This window comes from Triticum urartu, chromosome 7A (genome assembly GCF_056163025.1).
Source record: "Triticum urartu cultivar PI428250 chromosome 7A, HENAU_Tu73, whole genome shotgun sequence".
In the NCBI taxonomy this organism is placed as follows: Eukaryota; Viridiplantae; Streptophyta; class Magnoliopsida; order Poales; family Poaceae; genus Triticum; species Triticum urartu.
The window spans coordinates 637,879,280-637,898,068 of record NC_141879.1 but is presented as its reverse complement, the minus strand read 5'-3'; the positions used below and the strand labels follow the sequence as shown (position 1 = coordinate 637,898,068).

At 45.7% G+C, this 18,789-nt stretch overlaps 1 protein-coding gene and 1 pseudogene across 1 annotated transcript; both read right to left on the bottom strand.

Annotated features, from left to right (window-relative positions):
* Positions 1 to 2,653: 2,653 nt before the first annotated feature.
* Positions 2,654 to 3,833, bottom strand: LOC125519214 (BTB/POZ and MATH domain-containing protein 2 pseudogene; annotated as a pseudogene).
* Positions 3,834 to 6,975: 3,142 nt separating this feature from the next.
* Positions 6,976 to 8,100, bottom strand: LOC125523201 (uncharacterized). Its single transcript, XM_048688251.2, has 2 exons — positions 7,408 to 8,100; positions 6,976 to 7,325 (listed from the first exon to the last, which is right to left on the bottom strand). The coding sequence occupies exons 1-2, from the start codon at positions 8,072 to 8,074 to the stop codon at positions 7,171 to 7,173; spliced, it is 822 nt and encodes a 273-aa protein (XP_048544208.1). The 5' UTR covers positions 8,075 to 8,100; the 3' UTR covers positions 6,976 to 7,170.
* Between the last annotated feature and the right edge of the window lie 10,689 nt (positions 8,101 to 18,789).

Below are 18,789 nucleotides of genomic sequence, written 5' to 3'. Positions count from 1 at the left end.
GTGGCGCTTCCTAGGGCACCAGCGATTTAATGTGGCCTATCTACGCCTTGGGGTTCAGCCCATCCAACAAGGAGCGCAGGCTCTTCATGATCTCCTCATCAACAGCGACCCAAAAAGAAACCTATGTGGACGTGTACACCTTAGACGACAAGGGTGGGTGGCATGGACTCCCCTACCTCTCCCGACATTGCGTAGCAGGGAATGGCTGGCAACCGGTGCAGGGCATTGGTTAAGTTGATGGGGCTATCGAAACATGTTTGGGCCTAGGGGAAAAGGAAGCCAGAGCCGAGACATGTCATGTTGTCCGATGAACACGAGTCACATGAAATTCGATTAGCAAGTGTTTCTTACCATTTGGTCTAGTCTGCTAGCAGTGATTCTGCAGCTCACTAGTTGGCTTGATCAACTCAGATCTTGAACCATTGTCAACTAGAGGAATCTTGATCTTAGGGAGAGTATTTCATGATTAAATTATTTAATGGGAATTACTTTTTCATGAATATAAGCCTTATTGGTTTTACATATTTCTATTGTAGATCAATGGCAGCATCTGCTCATGTTTTCAGATTTGCATTGTGTCCTATTCTTAAGAAAGATAAACTTAATGGAATAAACTTCACAACTTGGTACATAAATCGAAGAATTGTTCTCGGGCATGATAAAAGGGGCATGTTCCAGGGGATCCACTTCCAGATGAACCGACTGCAAGTGCTAATGGTACTTCCCGGAACGCTTACAAGAAACTCCTTGACGATTCGACTGAAGTCAGTTGTATCATGCTTGCCTATATGGAGCCAGACATGCAACAACAGTGCGAGAATGTAGAGGCTTTCGATATGATCACGATTCTCAAGTGCATGTTTCAATCTCATGCAAGGACTGGGAGATTTAATGTCTAGAGGACCTTACTAGAGTGTAACTAAAGGACAGTGATCCACTAAGTCCACATGTAATCATTTCGCAAAAAAAAAACATGTTAGGCTCCCCTTTAGGCCAACAGTGGACACAAATACAATTCTGGCTTCACTTTCAGCTAGTTATGGCTTGTTCATATTAAAGTACCATATGAACGGCATGCATAAGAAGCTCACTGAGTTGCATGGGATACTTAAGACGACAGAGCGGGACATTAAGAAGGGTGCACATCAAGTATTGATGGCGCAGAATAAGGCTAAGTTCAATAAAAGTTATTGGGCTAAGAAGAAGGCTATGGCAAAGGGCAAGGATTAGGATATGATCCCTTCAACCATTGTGCCTAAGTTAGGGTCGGATTCGAAGACCACAGACTTTTATAGCAAGGAGGTCGGTCATTGGAAGAGTAATTGCAGGAATTTTCTTGCCGAGAGGGGCACGAAGGTGGAAGTGTGACTTCTACCAATGATACACTTGTTGCATTTACCTTGCCGACTCAGCTAGTAGCCATGGAGGGTGCCAACTCCGAGGTGTGTCCCAACCCCTTGCCCTAGCAGGACGCAATGGTTGCCACAACCATTGTCGGATCTGGGAGGGGGGTTGATTGAGATTTCCTCTCACAAGATGGACTTAGAAGTATATCTTCATTTAACAATGGATTAGAAGTATGTAAGTTAGTTTAACATCGAGTTAGATCTATCTATGTATGTTAGTTTATGATATGTTCGTTTCGATTTAGAACTACTATGTTTGGTTTGTATTTCAATTCGAAATCTAAATATTATTTGTGGAATTCTGTTCGAATCACTATGTTTGTGTCTGAATCTTTCTTTTTGTGTGTTTGAATAATTTTATATGATGAAATGTACAAATTATTTGGAGTAGGATAGCACAATACAAAGAGAGATAGGAGTTTTAGTTATAGGTAACTGAATTTTAGGCTAGCCGTGGGAGTAGAGAAAACAAAGATTCCTACCATCTTCTCTCTCCTATGCCTAAAACTTCTTTTGGGTCACCAAGTACACATATGTTGCTCCTTCGTTTTATATACAAAGGTCACTTCATTTTATTATGTCTAGTTTTGACCATTCATTTTACCAACAAAAATGTGAGTTTTATGCCACAAAAAGTATGTAATTGGATGCACATTTCATAAAACTTTTCAACGATATATTTTTGAAATTATAAGTCAAAGTTTGACACGAAAAATGAAGTGGTCTTCTATAGAAAAACGGACGGAGTATTGGAGATGCTCTTAGGGGCTCAAAGAATTAAGAGGGAGACGAGGATTTCGTGTACCTGAGCGAAGTCGATGTGCAGCCTTCCTCCGATGGACATGTGAGAGAGTGATTCTCCGGTGTGGACATGGCGGTGGAAGAAAGCAGTGGCGGGCGTTGTCACTTGCTAGGGAGAGGGAAGTGAAACCTATGGAATTAAGAGCTTTTTTCCTCCACGGGCTGATTGTACATGTTGATTTTGTTTCCTTTTTAACCATCTATATGTTGTTGTTTTTTAAACGCAGTCCTTTAGGGTCCGATTCATTAAAAAGGGTCTAAGAGAGTTGCCCTGTTTAATTAACGAAAAACCGGGCGAAAACCGTCACAACAGGCCCGCAAAAACTATTACATGTTGATCAGTTAAGAATCACCAAGATTTGATTAGCAACAAATTTCAGATCAGTCAATAGTATGCTTCCAGCTAACCAGCTAGCACTGCCATGGGGAAATCTATTAGAGCTCGGTATTTTCAGAAAATAAAAACTTTTATTCGAAGTACTCGTTATCCTGATCACGAAATGGAAAAGACAAACGATAGATTAAATCAACTTCCAAACCGACACGCTAGGTGGCCAGATTGGCAACCAGCTCCTTGAGAAGATGGGGGCAGCTCCCCATCAGATGCTCAAAGCCATCACTAGCCGTGAGTGCTTTGAATTTGCCCAAAGGCGCGACGAACTCGAAGCATGCATCCTTGAGCGCCCCACAACAATGCTGCTCGGCCAGCACCAATATAGTTGCCACCGTGCTGGTGTTGAAGTGTCCGCGCAGCGTGCCCTCACACTTCGACTTCAGCTTCGCCAGATTATACCTGTCTGCCACCACGAGCAAATGCTGAGCCATCGGCATCACCTCTCCCGCGTCTATATGCGGCAATGAGTCGGTGTAGACGAAGTGGAGCATGGCCTTGAAAACTTTAGCTTCTATGCCGTCCAGCCGAATGCTAGCGTCCGTCCTCTCCTTCATAGGACCGAGGAGCTCCGCGTTGAAGACTGAAGAGCGAGCCGCGAGCACGCTCCTGTGCGCCGGAAACGTCTCGCCCCCGACCTCGAACGTGACATCGGCCCCGTCACCGGTGGAGAGGAGCTGGCCAAATTGACGCTGCATGTCAGGCGATGACAAAGGCACTGACACGGACTCCGGGATGGGTTCCGTGAAGATTACCTTTGCCATGGTAATGGCACACCTGAAAGTGAAGGTATCATCCTTTAGGTAAGCAGATTGCTCCAGTTCATTCTTCCTGATGAACTGGTAGAAGCCACAAAGTCCACTTTGCCTGGAGAAGGTCCATGAGTTGCCGGCTTTGGTGTAGGCTGGCACGGGGTTCCCATCCTGGTCCAGCAAACTGATCTGGGCCTGCACGCTTATTGCGTTGAGGTCGGCAGGGTCGAGGCAGAGGTAGATGGCTATCCATTCGTGGTAGCCGGAGTAGCCGTCGGGGTAGTACTGGAGACGCCAGCGACGGCCTCCGATGACGAACTGCTCAGACGTGATGTAGTTGCCGTGGCCGATCCCCTTGATGGCGGAGTGGCCATCTATCTTGAGGTCGTGAGAGCCGGAGACGGGGGCTCGCCCGACAATGGCCGACGCGGAGTGCGACGGCTGCTTGCCGCCACTGGATGAGGACGAAGAAGAGTTGGCCATGACAAACCCTAGCTGCGACGAGGGAATTGGTATGGAGAAATGAAACCCTAGCTGCGACGCGGTATGGCAGATCGGATCATCAGAGGTTTATAAGTAGGGAAAGAAAAAAGAGGAAAAGCAGGCCGGATGGGAATGATTTATAGGGCACGCCCTGAGGGCCGCTGATCAACCAAAAAAGCACGCTAACCTGAGACCCAGGCACCCAGCCCAATGCACGCATGTCAGTAGGAAGTCCCAAGTCAGCCGGCCCAGTAATAGGTTCCTAATTTCTCCACTCAGTTTGGGTTCTCTCGTTTTTCTCTTTTCCTTTTTATTTTATAAATTTTATTTTCTTACTTTTTCATATTTTCATAAAAAAATATCCAACAAACAATTAATTAATTTTAAAAAATGAGATACAGAAACAACAAAATAAGTATTGATGAGATACATCTTGTTATTGTGCCCATGAGCCTTTTCCTTTTAAACTTTTTTCTTTCAAAATCCATGAGCCTTTTCAAAATTTGAAAATTTTCATATTCATAATAGTTTTGAAATTTATGAACTTTTTCCAAATCCAGGATATTTTTTCAAATTTCCTTTTTTGTTTATTCTTATGAATTTGTTAGGTCCATTTTTGTTTCAAAAAGTCAATACTTGATCAAGTGAACAAAGGAGACCTACGACCGCGCAACCAGATTCCGTTACCTTGTTGGGCCAGGCCCAAGCAAGCAAGCGCGTTAACGCTAGGTGGACAGCCGACACTAATGGCGCCACATAGGAGCTCTCCTACGGAAAGTCCCTAACGGGTCACGAGCATAAATGAGCACGCCATGAATAGTAAATTCTTAACAAGTTGAAATAAATTCAAACAATTCTGAATTATTTTGTTGGTAAACTTTGGCAAATGTTTTGTGCGCTTGAAAATTATCTTTTTGGAATGCCATTCGTGGAAGTTGCGGCAAAAGAAAATTCTGTACTCCAAAATGCTTCTAAAAATGGCATTTTTTGGAGCATCGATTTGTTTGCCAGAACTTCCATGAATATGATTTCACGATGAAATTTTACAAGAACTCAGAACATTTGTCTATGTTTGACACCCAAAAAAAAGAATCAGTTTTTTTGAATTTATTTTCATTTTTGTGACTTTACTCTTCAACCGAACTGATTTGAGCTCGAGCTAAGAATAGTCGTGTCCCTCTCCCACTGTGGTCTTCCCTTGAAAATGGGATAGCAATGAAAGTACAAACACATTGCAAACAAAAAATGAACATTACCTGCAAATACAAAGAGTTGAACACGAATGGAGAAGCGGTTTATTTATTATTTCGAACAGTTACAGTTACAGTAGAGGGTGAAAAAAGGGAACTAGCCCCCAGATTTTAACCCATTACACTTATTTCTAGCAACCGTCGTACTAGAACTTTTAATATTTTTTTGTGGAGTACCAGAACTTTTAACTAAAATCAGACCATGATTTCAATGGCCACATAAAATATTTACATCCGTTGATTGTATAAGGGAGGCCATGAGGTTTGTAGAAATGAGGACCTGTAAGGGGTACTGATTCATCACAAAAACACATCTCAAGTTTTACAAAAAGAATAATACACATAATCTAATAATATATAACCCTCTGATGATAATTAGATTGGTTGTCTCTAATAGATGGAAAAAGTAAATCAGTGGTATACCCTCCGTTCCAATATATAAGGCGGGCACACTTTTTTCAAGATTTAACTTTTATCACAATTTAAACCAAAAATATACATGATTTAGGGAATATAAATCATGTGACTTCAAAATTAATCACACCAGTCCATATTATTGCACGTATGGTTCTATAAGTCAAACGTTTTAAAGTTTGATGAAGTTTATTAAATAAGATATCAATAGCGACAATACCAAATAAATAGAAGAGTCCAGATGATATGAAAACTAGATGAAAGCTCCGCGCGTTGCAGCGGGAATTTGTATAACATAAAAGCTGCACAATAAAAAATGTGTGAATTAATCAACCCAGTCAGTGTCTTTAAAATTTCCCCTGTTGCAATATGTTTTTTATCAATATTTAAAGAATAAACAAATGTGTTTCTCTATGTATAAGCGGAGAATGGAGCAAAACAAAGCAAAATATAAATGCACACCTCAGTTTTCTTTCATGGAGCACCATATTGTGAGTACATGCAAGCGTCATTAATTTCCTTTCTCAACTAATATAGACTTTATGCATCAGTTATTGCATGCATGCGTCACTTATTGCATGTGTTTGGTGTTGCAGTGATATGTAGATCTGATGGCTATTGTAGACTAATCTATTATATCTGACTGCTAAATTAATTTGGGTGATGTGGTTCAAGGAGAAGGCAGAGAATTCCTAGTAGTGGGGGCTAGCTATTTAGATATAATAGATATGTCACACGATGTACCTAGTGACATTGATTTGATATTATACATAGATATTTTTCCCTACAAACTTGGCCAAATTTGATGAAGTTTGAATCCATAAAAAATATATGTATGCATTACATTATGAAATGAAAGGAGTATATCATTTAAAATTTTCTTTTGAATACAGAATAAATGGTATAATTTGTGGAACTCACTAACTAATCAATTCTCCGCGGAGGTGACCTACCTCTTTTCATGTACTTCTACAGAATCGCCCCAGTGGTTTAGGGAGTGGCCGAACTTTTATCACTCTGATTAATACTCCCTCTGTGTCAAAATATAAGTGTCAGAAAACATCTTATATTTTAATACAGAGGGAGTAGTAGTTAAAAAAAAGACCAACTTTATACTCATTTGATAATTCAACGTGCATGGGCATGCACCGGATGGAATTCACGCTCTATGTAAAATCTGGAGTGTAATGACCGTGGTTGATGAATGAAGTTAAAGGTGAATATATTCCTCATGTGTAGAGTACAAACAGAGCATATAGTGGTGACCTAGTTGGGCCATGCCAGTACTAAAATCTTCTAATTTCTTTTGATTGAATCCAAGTTGTCTCTTTTCTTTCGATTCAGCAAAGCTAGTTCGAATAAATAGGATTGTCTATATCTTATCTCCTTTGCCAATTAAGCTTCAAAATTGCAGTCTGATTCAGAAACAATCGAACGATTGTGTAGTTAACTCCAGGAGATTCTCGTTAGAACTTAGGAACGCTGCATGCCATCATATCATATAAGAATAAGATCGACAATTGATATGGACAGATCTTACTACAATCATACTACCACTACTCGCACACTGATATGGACAGATCATACAAGATCGAAGGTACGTAAGACAAGGTCCTCTAGATTACGACAAACTGTTTGCTTCGTCTCATGTGAGACGGACCCCGAGCTATTCTTCAATGGCGCACCGCGCGCACATATTTGGCGGCGAAGTAACTCGTTATCCTAAGGACGTCCCCGTCAAGCCCGTCGACAGCGTCACCATTTTCCATCTCCCCGGCTGGACCTCGCCGAGTTTCCACCGTCGACGGCCTGCCGCCGCCGCATTCCGCTGCACGAAGGAGATCAACGACGGTTTAGACGTGCACGAGTGCAGCAGAGCAGATCGACCGACGGATCGGTTGACAACGTACCGTCGCAGGCCGCGTGGCCGTGGTGGGGGGCGGCGGCGCTCGAGGTGCCCTGCGCCTCGCGTTCGCAGCGCGAGACGGCGCTCGTGGCGCTGGTGCCGATCTCCTCCTCCGGACGAACGAGGAGCCAGCCGTCCAAGCTGGGCGAGGGAGCCAACGGCGGCCTGCAGCGCTGCCGGCTCGACTCCTTGCAGTACGCGATCGCGCTCGCGACGGCCTCCTCCCTCGCCCGGGCGGTGCCGTCCTCGCCGGCGGCGACCCTCCCGTCCGGCTTCGTCGCCCGGCCCTTCCGTCTCCCGCGCCCGTCTGGCCGCTCGTCCGCAGCACCGGCGCGCTGCAGATTTCTGGCGAACCTGCGCAGGCACCGCCTCAGCGCGTGGCCCTTCCGTGCGGCCGTGTCACCGCCCTCCCTCACCGGTGAGCGCGCGCTGTTGGACGAGCTGCTTCGGGCGCCGAGCAAGGACGAGGACGTGGACGACCTCGACGACGGGGAGGAGCCCGGGTCGGAGGCCACCTTAGCGTCGCCAGGGCCGAACGCCGGCGACGAGGAGCTGCCCTGCTCAACGCTCGAAGCGCCGTCCGTGGTCGCTGCCGTCGCCACGGCCGGCGCCATCGCCGCGCACACGGCGCACGGGAACATCCACGCCATGACGACCTGGAAGAAATGCATGGTGATCAGGATTCAGGAGCACTGGGGTTTGCTTGCAGGCCCTTTGTGCACGTAGTACGTCCTTGTATATATATACACGTCGCGATTGCGATCGCGTTCGCCTCCGACTCCGGCGGTGGGGGGGGGGGGGGGGGGGGGGGGCACGGCGGCGTCTGCGGGCGCGTGATTTCCGAAATCCGAGATGCCAGCGAGATTGCCAAAATCCTGTGGCTAATCTATGGAATACTCCGGCGGTTCCTTCCATATACGGAGAGAGTACTAATTACTGCACGGTTTAATTACTCGATCGCTGATTTATCGGATGAGCTAGTAATGCGGACGGATATTATTTTCTAATGTACTCCTCGTTATATTCCCGGCTATAGTAAATCAGATTTGCTATTTCACATCTACACCCTTTGATTTCTAAATATTTGTCTTTCTGCAGATTTTTTTTAAATTTTTCATTCATATCACGAATCAGTACAAAGCAGTTGACCCTTACAAGCACACTGAAATGCAAACACAAAGGACCATGAACACTAGAATACCCTAAGACAACCATAAAACAAAAAGATCTTCGGAGCCATGTGTCATCATCCCTGAATCTTGAGAGAAGACCCCTGCAATAGAAGGATCAGTAACGAGTCGCAAACAGGTCATCATCTTCGACCACGATACAATTGCCGCCATGCTGCTTTCTCCTTTCTTGACACCAGCGCTGAGAGGGCATGAACATCAATCCAACACACCTGCAACAGTCGTCGTCATCTTTGGCTTTGAGTACCGTGAAAAGTGTCCCTTCTAAAAGAAAAAGAACTCGAGTCATCCGACCGGTCCAGCACCGCGGCCGAGCCATCCGCCCGGACAAAGCAGCATCTCCGACCTACATCAACACAAAGGAAGGAGAAGAACAGCAGCAACAAATCATACCAACAAGGAAGAAGAAATGTCTTCGTCTCCCTGCATCCATCGCCCATTTGAGGACCCAAACGGCCAGTGCCGATGGACCTCCAACCACCATAGCCCGCGACCTCGACGAAATCCGGGGATCCCAACCCCACTGGCTCCTAGACGAAGGCAAAAGCCTCGCCTGACTGAGAACGGAGCCCGGAGAAACTTATTCCGACGCGACACCACCGCAACGGCCTCGGCAGCGTCTCCCTCAACCCTAACCCTACCACACACCCACCTAGCGAACAAACTCGAGGTTCCCCCTCCCTCCCGCCGCCGGAGCGGCAGACGGAGAGAGAGGGAACCGGCGACGTCATCGGCGGCGCGTAAGGGAACCCTCTCACCTCCCTTGATCGCCTGGAGCGATCCTACTTTTCCGCGGCGGTTTCATGGCCGTACGTCTTGTGCGAATGGCTGTCTTTCTGCAGATTTCAGCAAGTGATTATATAAGAAGCAAAATAAGTGAATCTACACTCTAAAATATATTTATATACATCCGTATATGATAGTTTTTTTGAAATCCCTATAAAAAGACGAATATCTAGAAATGGAGGAAGTAGATGTAAAATAGCTACCTCACATATAACTTCCTAGCCATTAGATATAGCATATTAAGATTCATGCTTTTTGCCCTCGCTTTTTTGTGTCCTGTTCTTTTGGGAGGAGCTTCGTATCTTGTTTGTTTGGCAAGACAGCAACGCGTGCCTAACAACTATGCTTTGCCTGGGCCGTTCCTGTTGTGGAATTCCTTTTCCATCGATTTTTGTGTGTGTGTGTGTCGGTCTCCTATAGTATTTGGAGCTGGTTTGTCTTTTTGTTGAGCCATTGGTGTGCTTGTGGTGTGGAAACGAGGCGTCATTTTTTGTCATTTTCATTTTATTTTGAGTTTTTTGTTTTCTTTGCAAAAACTATTACTTACTTTTTTCAAAAAAAAAACCCTATCCGATTGCATGTATGCCCTCCATGTGTAACCGAATAGGATGCGGTCAAAGTGCAAAACACCTTCAGCCTGTCTCCAAAGTACTGGCTAGTTTTCACAGTTTTGTTAAGTTTGAGAGGTTTCCTCACAGGTTTTTTTTTTCTTCCTTTTCTCTATTTTTTCTATCCGATTTTTTCTTTCTTTTCATATTTTTCTTTTTTGGTCAAACTCATGAATAAGATTTGGTGAAAAAACCTTTCAAATTCGTGAATATTTTTAAACGGAATTTCTGAATCACATCTAGATGATTTTTTTTAGGATGACTCATCTAAGTTTGTCATCACTTGATCTAGTTTCTCTAACTTTCGTGCAAGCGCTCGATCCCCTTGTTGGTCGATGTTTTCTTTGTCGCACATTAGTTTTCTTGGTTTGATCGGCTTTGCTTTTTCAGCCCATTATTGTGGCGCGTTGGCAACTCGTTTCGCTATGTTGTTTCTAGGCCGCGACATAGAATTGGAAGAGACAAGAAAAAAAGAGACTCTATGGCGGTCGGTACCTTCCCAATTCATTTTGACATTGTCTCCCATTTCTTTTAAACTTTATCAAGACGAGATTTAGCAATGTTTCATCTAAGTTATTCAGTTGGATCTTGCTGCTGTAATTTTCATGCAAAAACTTGGTCTTGCATTGTCGGCCAACGTATCCCTGTGTCACCTTGTTTCCCCTTTATTCATTTGTCGGCTCGTCCGCATTATATGTATGTTATTTTATTGAGCAATTTTCTTCTTGCGCTCTTGTCTGCCATTTTATCTGGCATGTGTTGCACAAGTCGAAAGGCAGGTTATGTCGCTTGTCCAAGTTAAAAGTCTACCCTCGACTCATAACTGGGCCAATAGTTTGTTTTTCATCCCCATTCCAAGTCCATCCTTGACTTGTAAGTCGGCTCATAGTTTGTAGTTGTACTAGTTGCACGTTCATCCTCAACTCGCAACTGGTATCATAGTTTTGTGTAGGTTTTCCCGTTGCAAGTTCACGTTTGACTCGCAACTAGAGCTATATTTTTTTCATCCAAGTTGCAAGCCCATCATTGACTCGCAACTGGGTCTGTGTTTGTTTTTCATCATAGTTGCAAGTCCACCCTCGACTTGTAACTCACCTCGTAGTTTGCAGTTGTCCAAGTTGCAAGTCCACCCTCTACTTGCAACTAGTACCGTAGTTTTGTATAGTGGTTCTAGTCGCAAGCCTGCCATTGACTCGCAAATAGCCATGTGTTTTGTCTTTCAACCCAGTTGAATGTTCACCCTTGACCGGCAACTAGGTCCATAGTTGTTTCATCCTAATTGCAAGTTAAATTTAACTAGTTGACTCGCAACTGGGCTCCTAGTTTCTTAGTTGTCCCGGTGCAAGTCCACTCTCAACTCGCAACTGGAATCATAGTTTTGCGAGTTGCAAGCCCACCCTCAACTCGCAACTAGAGCATGTGTTTTGTTTTTCATCTTAGTTGCAAGTCCACCCTTGACTCATAATTTGGCCAATAGCTTGTTTCATCCCAGTTGCAAGTCGACCATTGAATCGCAACTGGGCTAGTAGTTTCGTAGTTTGCTAGTTGCAAGTCCACCCTCGACTCGCCACTGTGCTTGTAGTTGTCCAAGTTGCAAGCCCACCCTCTACTCGCAACTGGAGCCTATATTTTGTTTTTCATCTGAGTTGCAAGTCCACCCTTGACTCGCGATTCGTCCCATAGTTTATTTCATCCTAGTTGCAAGTCGACATTCGACTCGCAACTGGGCTCTAGTTTCCTCGTTGTCCTAGTTGCTAGTCCACCCGACCCGCAAATGGGCTCATAGTTTGTCCCAATTGCAAGTTCACTCTCGACTTGCAATGTGTTTTGTTTTTCATCCCAGTTGCAAGTCTACACTCGACTCACAACTGGATTCTTAGTTTGTTTTTGTTCCAATTGCAGGTCCATCCTCGACTAGCAAATGGTATCGTAGTTTTGGTAGTTATCCCAGCTGCAAGTCTGCCCTTGACTGTAGTTATCCCAGGTGGACTTGCAATTAGGACTGTAGGTTGTTTCATCGGAGTTGCAAGTCCACCCTTGAATCACAACCGGGCTCGTAGTTTCGTAATTGTCCCAATTGCAAGTCCACCCTCGACTCGCAACGGGGCTCATAGTTTTGTTGTCTTAGTTGCAGGTCCACCTCTGATTCACAACTGATTTCGTAATTTCAATTTCATCCTAGTTGTAAGTCCACCCTCGACTCGCAACTGCTATCGTAGTTTTGTGTAGTTGTCCCAGATACAAGTCCACCATCAACTTGCAACTAGGCGCATAGTTAAATTTTCATCCCAGTTGCAAGTCCAACATTGACTCGCAGTTGGGACTTTGGTTTGTTTTCCATCCCGGTTGCAAGTCCGCCCTTGATATGCAACTTGGCGTCCGATTCATTTTTTTGTTCTAGTTGCAAACGAGGACCGGCCATTTTTATCCCAGTTGCAATTCCAATCCCGACATGCAATTTTTTTTGATAAAAGAGAGCATTCTCTCCGATTTCCATTAATAGAAATCACCATGTCTTACAAAAGAAAAACGGGGAATAGAACTGCAACATAACCCCCTCACCTACACAGTTTTGCAAACCTATTTGAGGGGGGAGGAAAGCCATCCCTCCCCCCCATTTTGTCCTCAAGGTAGCAAACCACAGGGGGTCCAAGACCTGGGCTTAGAAAAAGTCCCAGCCCCTAGCTAGAGAACATGATTTTAAAACACAGGGAAACAAACCAAGGAGCATCACATATAGCCCCTTCTAAACACAGCAGTCTACCATCCCTACATCTTTTTATTACTGTCTCAGGAGCAAAAGATCGAAGAGTAGAATGAAGCAAGAAGGCAGGTCGTTGTCGAAGCGTCTGTTCATTCGCAGCACCAGAAGATGATTCATCCCGAGTAGGTTGAAGCTAGTCACCCCAGGATTCTCCCAGTCTTCAGGCGCCATCCATGAGCTGCTTTGAACACTTCTCCAGCCACCTCGCCGACTTGCTTCACTCCAGCCTCCATTATCTTACTTCTTACGGGGTTTGTCTACAAAACATTCCAGTCATGCAAATTTTTGAGAAGCGGTTTAATAGGTATACAGGGATCATTTACCCCGTTGTTATCAAATATAATACTATTCCTCAACTTCCAAGTGGTCCAGCAAATCGCTGAGATACCTATCATAACCCAGTGGCTCATGAGGTAGTCAGCACTCATGACGTCGTCTCTTTTGCTGTGAACATGTCCATATTTTGGCTAGGGAGCAGCACCCTGGGGTCCAGCAGGGGCATGGGATGCCCGTCTGTTTAAAACTTATGCCTAGTAGCTTATGATCTCCTGTTGTTTGCTTGTTTTCGCTTTGCTCTTGCTGTTTTTCTGCTGCTGTTGATCATAGTGTATTGTGTGTGTGTTGTGTGCTGTCAAATGGGTGGTAAGTCCACCACATTTGAAAGGGGTGAGCAGATCAAGTACTTGCACACAACCAAACAGCAGTGCTTTACATCTGCTCACACCTAAAGCACAAACACATGCAACCAAACAAGTTACAGCCATCTAGGCCTTGGTGCAATGCAGGCACCCAATCAACATGCATGTTAGAATAAATTTGAGGTACGCGGTCGATCCACCGAGGAACAAGCAATCACAGACAATGACGACACCGAGATTTGTTAACGAGGTTCGGCGAACTCGCCTACTCCCCGGGGCAATGACTACGGGCGCTCCTCCCCGAGATACCGCAACACCGGCCACACGGGCGCCGGCACAACCCGCCGGCACCCCCTTGCGAGCCTGTCGCTATCTAGTCATCATGGGTTACAACGTGGGGTGCCTCCTCTTATATAAGAGGCCAAGGGTACAACGTGTCCAACTCCAACACTACAAATATCCTACCCACACTACAACACCAAGTCCAAACATAACCCAACTAGTACAAAATATTCGACACAAACACAACAAACTCCACCTTGGCGAATATTCTCCACCACCTTGAATTTGTCCATGCGTCAAACTTCCATGTACTCCGGACTTGTGTTGTCCCAGACCCGCCGCCTCCGTGAGACCCCACTGCTACTCCCGCAACTCCAGTCTCCGTGACTCCACCTGCATTAGTGCTCCCTTGCAACTTGTAAAGATGCGAAGCTGTTCTCGTTTCAATCATCACGGTCACCTCATCTTCCATCATGAAGAACTCCAGGCGAAATTAGATTCCTCCTTAGCCCTGGCACATGCCTGACTCCCTGAAGCATCCGCTCAACTCCGTCAAACATCTTGATTTTGATGTAACCTACTCCAGCAACACGATAACCTGTGTCATCGCCCACATAGGCTAAACCAAACTCACCAGACTTGTACGAAGAGAACCACTCCCTGTTGGGTGTCGCATGAAAAGAGCAAGCTGAATCCAACATCCACGCTTCACTTTTGGTTGACCGACGGTCTGATACTATGATGACATCACTATTGCTATCTGAGTCATCACCATGAGTTGCCTTATTAGCACTTGCCCCACCATTGAGTTCTGTATATTCTTTTTCTTTTTCTTGTTCTTCCCAGCCTCATATCCCTTCCGCCACTCTTCACCTTTGACTAGCAAACCTTCACCATGAGAGACTTCCACCGCGTTCTTCTTTCTCATATCATAAGATAGCAATGCCGCACTAATATCCTCATTCTTGACGGTCTCCTTGTCGTGCGTCAAAGTAGTGATCAAATGGTCATAGGATGATGTCAATGAACAAAGAAGCAGAATTGCCCTATTCTCGTCGTCAACCGTCGCACCCAAGCGTGCTAGGTCCGTCACGACTTGATTAAAGGCGTTCATATATTCCACAAGATCTGACCCCTCCTGCATCCTCATCCCATACAACTTTTGCTTCAGATACACCTTGGTCGTTGCAGTCTTGGACATAAACTGACTTTCCAGCTTCTCCCAAATCATCTTCGGCGAATTCTCATCCATCACATGATAAATAATCTGGTCCGATAGACACAATCGTATAGTCCCGGCTGCTTTCAATTGTAACTCCTCCCAGTCATCCGCCTTCATCTTAGCTAACTTAGCTTCCTGCAACAACGCCTTCAAGCATCCCTGTTGTGCCAACAAATCTTTCACCCTTGTCTGCCATAACCCAAAGCTTCTAGTTCCGTTGAACTTCTCCACCTCAAACCTGGTACCCTATGGCACCATGGTTCTTTTTCTACTGGCCTATTCTAGCTATTGCTTGCTGCAAAGAATGTCAGACGAATGGACTACTCGGGCTGCAGCATTGAGGAATAGGACGAGCGACTTGCTAACTACTTGCACTGGCAGGCAGCCATTCCCAAGCGCGGCCAGGTCCCGTCATGTGGCACAAGGTCCCGTCCCGCCGTCCCATCCTGACTGCACCACCTTCCTTCCCCTCCAAGGCTAACGCGGGGTGGCGCGGGAGTTCAGCGGGCATTCCTCACCCATGCCTCCCTCCCATGCTTCTGAAGCCTGAAGGCGGTCTTCAGGCGGTCAGCCGGGTTCAAGTTAATCTGGTTGTACTGAGGGAGTCCTGGACTAAGTGGTCCTCGAGCGTCCGGCCTGTTATCCATGGGCCGGACTGGTGGGCTGTGAAGACATGAAGACCGAAGACCATACTCGTGTCTGGATTGGACTCTCCTTGGTGTGGAAGGCAAGCTTGGGGACCAAACTATGAAGATTCCTTCTTATGTAACCGACTCCATGTAACCCTAGATCCCCCCGGTGTCTATTCCTTATATAAGAGTTTGTCCAGGCTTGTCCTTTGCTACAAAAAGGATTGGGCCATCTTGCTGCACTTTATTTACTTTTGTTACTTGTTGCTCGTTACAAATTATCCTATCACAAAACTATCTGTTACCACTTATTTCAGTACTTGCAGGAAAACCGCTTATCATTTCCTTCTGGTCCTCGTTGGTTTCGACACGTAAGAGCCTTCTCTCCCAGCCGACTGATGAAGCGGCTGAGGGATGCCAAGCACCCGGTGAACTTCTGGATTCCAAGCACCCGGTGGGTACCTCCATTCCCTCGATGGCTTTGATCTTCACAGGGTTGCACTCAATGCCGCGTTCAGAGACCAGGAAGCCAAGGAGCTGGCCGGCTGGTACTCCGAAGATGCATTTCTCGGGGTTGAGCTTGATTTGAAAGCGGCACAGGTTGTCAAATGTTTCCTTGAGAACTTCCAACAGGGTGCCGCGCTTCTCCGTCTTCACCGGCTGGTACTCCGAAGATGCATTTCTCGAGGTTGAGCTTGATTTGAAAGCGGCACAGGTTATCAAATGTTTCCTTGAGATCTTCCAATAGGGTGCCGCGCTTCTCCGTCTTCACCACAATATCGTCTACATAGACATGGGCATTTCCGCCGAGCTGTTTGAGGAGGCACTTCTGCATGCAACACTGAAAAGTGGCACCGACATTTCTCAAGCTGAATATCATGGTCAGGTAGCAGAAGGCTCCGAATGGTGTGATGAAGGCGGTCTTCAGGCGGTCAGCCGGGTTCAAGTTGATCTGGTGGTACTGAGGGAGTCCTGGACTAAGGGGTCCCCGAGCGTCCGGCCTGTTATCCATGGGCCGGACTGATGGGCTGTGAAGACATGAAGACCGAAGACCATACTCGTGTCTGGATTGGACTCTCCTTGGCGTGGAAGGCAAGCTTGGTGACCAAACTATGAAGATTCCTTCTTATGTAACCGACTCCATGTAACCCTAGATCCCCCCGGTGTCTATATAAACCGGAGGGGATAGTCCAGAAAGGATATACTCATTACCATAGTCATACAGGCTAGACTTCTAGGGTTTAGCCATTTAAGATCTCGTGGTAGATCAACTCTTGTAATACTCATATACATCAAGATCAATCAAGCAGGAAGTAGGGTATTACCTTCATAGAGTGGGCCCGAACCTGGGTAAACATCGTGTCCCCCGTCTCCTGTTACCATCGATCCTAGACACACAGTTCGAGACCCCCTACCCGAGATCTGCCGGTTTTGACACCGACATTGGTGCTTTCATTGGGAGTTCCACTATGTCGTCGACGAAAGGCTTGATGGCCCCTTCGATCGTTGATAGAGACGCTGTCCAAGGAGAAACCTTCCTCCCCAGACATATTTCTATGTTCGGCGGCTTCGTACTACGGGCCAACTCATTTGGCCATCTGTAGCAGGTCGATAGCTATGCCCCTGGCCATCAGGTCAGATTCGGAAGCTTGAACTACGTCGCAGATATCCGTGGATCTTCAACGGATTTGAGACCACAATGATCGCTTCCCCTTGCTTCGATGAACAAGACTTAAATCTGTCATCGGACCACGTCCAGGAGATGGTTCCTGTTACTGCAACGGCCTTAGAGCCGTCTGATCGTGCCATCTGAGGCCACAGAGTCCGCGGCGTTGGAGCCGCACACAGACTCGACACCTTGCAATACTTGCGTCGGTGGAACTCCGGACTCGTCTCCGGCCATAAGTTCCGAGCCACGAACGCCTGCGGACACTGAGTTGGATCGGCTATCGATCTTCAAATTCAGCGCCGCAGACATCTTCCAGCACTCACCTTGCGGAGATGTGCTAAACTCTTTAAAGAACTTGTCCTTGGAGAAGGACTCACAGCCAAACTATGTTCGGCTCGAGCTACAGGCCGCGGCCGGGACAAAGCGGCAACTCAGGCCGAATAGCAGCCCGCCCCACCACGCAAAAGCAGAGATAAAGCAACTCGGGATTATACATACGACCTTTGGCAAGACCTGGGCAAGAGAGCAGGACACACCAGATCAATCTACGGATCACGAGGACGATCTTCGACTCGCGAAGACGGCTACCTATTCGGACATGACAAACGAAGTCACACCCGGGCCGATAACCGCAGACGGACCCCACTGGAGGCACGCCGCGACACGGCCCGAAGATGTCCCTGCTGCGGATGCTATCGCCGATGACTAGGCGAGTTATTGATCATTGGTGATCCACAACAGAACTCTTAATGAAAGCACCATTGTCGGTGTCAAAACTGGCAGATCTCGGGTAGGGGGGGGGGGTCCCGAGCTGTGGATCTTGCATCGATGGGTAACAGGAAGCATAGAGAAGCGGACCTGCTCAATATATATATATATATATATATATATATAGGTATATATATATATATATATATATATATATATATATATATATATATAGGTATATATATATAGGATGGCCGTTTGGGACTCCTAGGTGCCCAACCTCCTTGCTTATCTACCTTTGGATTGCTTTAGGATGTGTGTGTTGTGTTAGGTATAGACGCTAACGGGTATACCCGTTTGCAGTATTAAATTTGAACATTTATTGCAATTTACTTATTAATTCCATTAACTGCATGTTAATTAGCGATCACTTGCTCTAATTTGGACGGAGCCATTAATTAGCATGCACGTACCAAACACTGCCTAATTTAGTCACGCATGTAAATTAGCGATTAGTGATCACTTGCTCTAATTTGGACGGAGCCATTAATTAGCATGCATGTACCAAACACTGCCTAATTTAGTCACGCATGTGGGTGTAAAACACTAGAAAAATTCTATAGTAATTCATCCATAGAAGGAAATTATTCAAAATTGTCTAATTTTTTCTCTACATATTAGTAGTATTGCTGACATGCCTTTTAAACATAGGTGTGTGTATAGTTGCTATGGGTATAAGAAAAACCTTGTTTCTCCTTATACTATACCTAGTAGTTTTTAGGGTATATACCCAAAAATCGTGTGAGGATAATACATATTTTTTGGTATGATTCATCCAATATCACACATTTGATACATCTCTGTCATGGTATGTTGTATAGATATTCATT

Coding starts and splice junctions, on each gene's coding strand:
- LOC125523201 (XM_048688251.2), bottom strand. CDS start 8,074: ATGCATTTCTTCCAGGTCGTCATGGCGTGGATGTTCCCGTGCGCCGTG. Junction 7,326..7,407: donor CGGCCACGCGGCCTGCGACG/GTACGTTGTCAA, acceptor TCCTTCGTGCAG/CGGAATGCGGCGGCGGCAGG.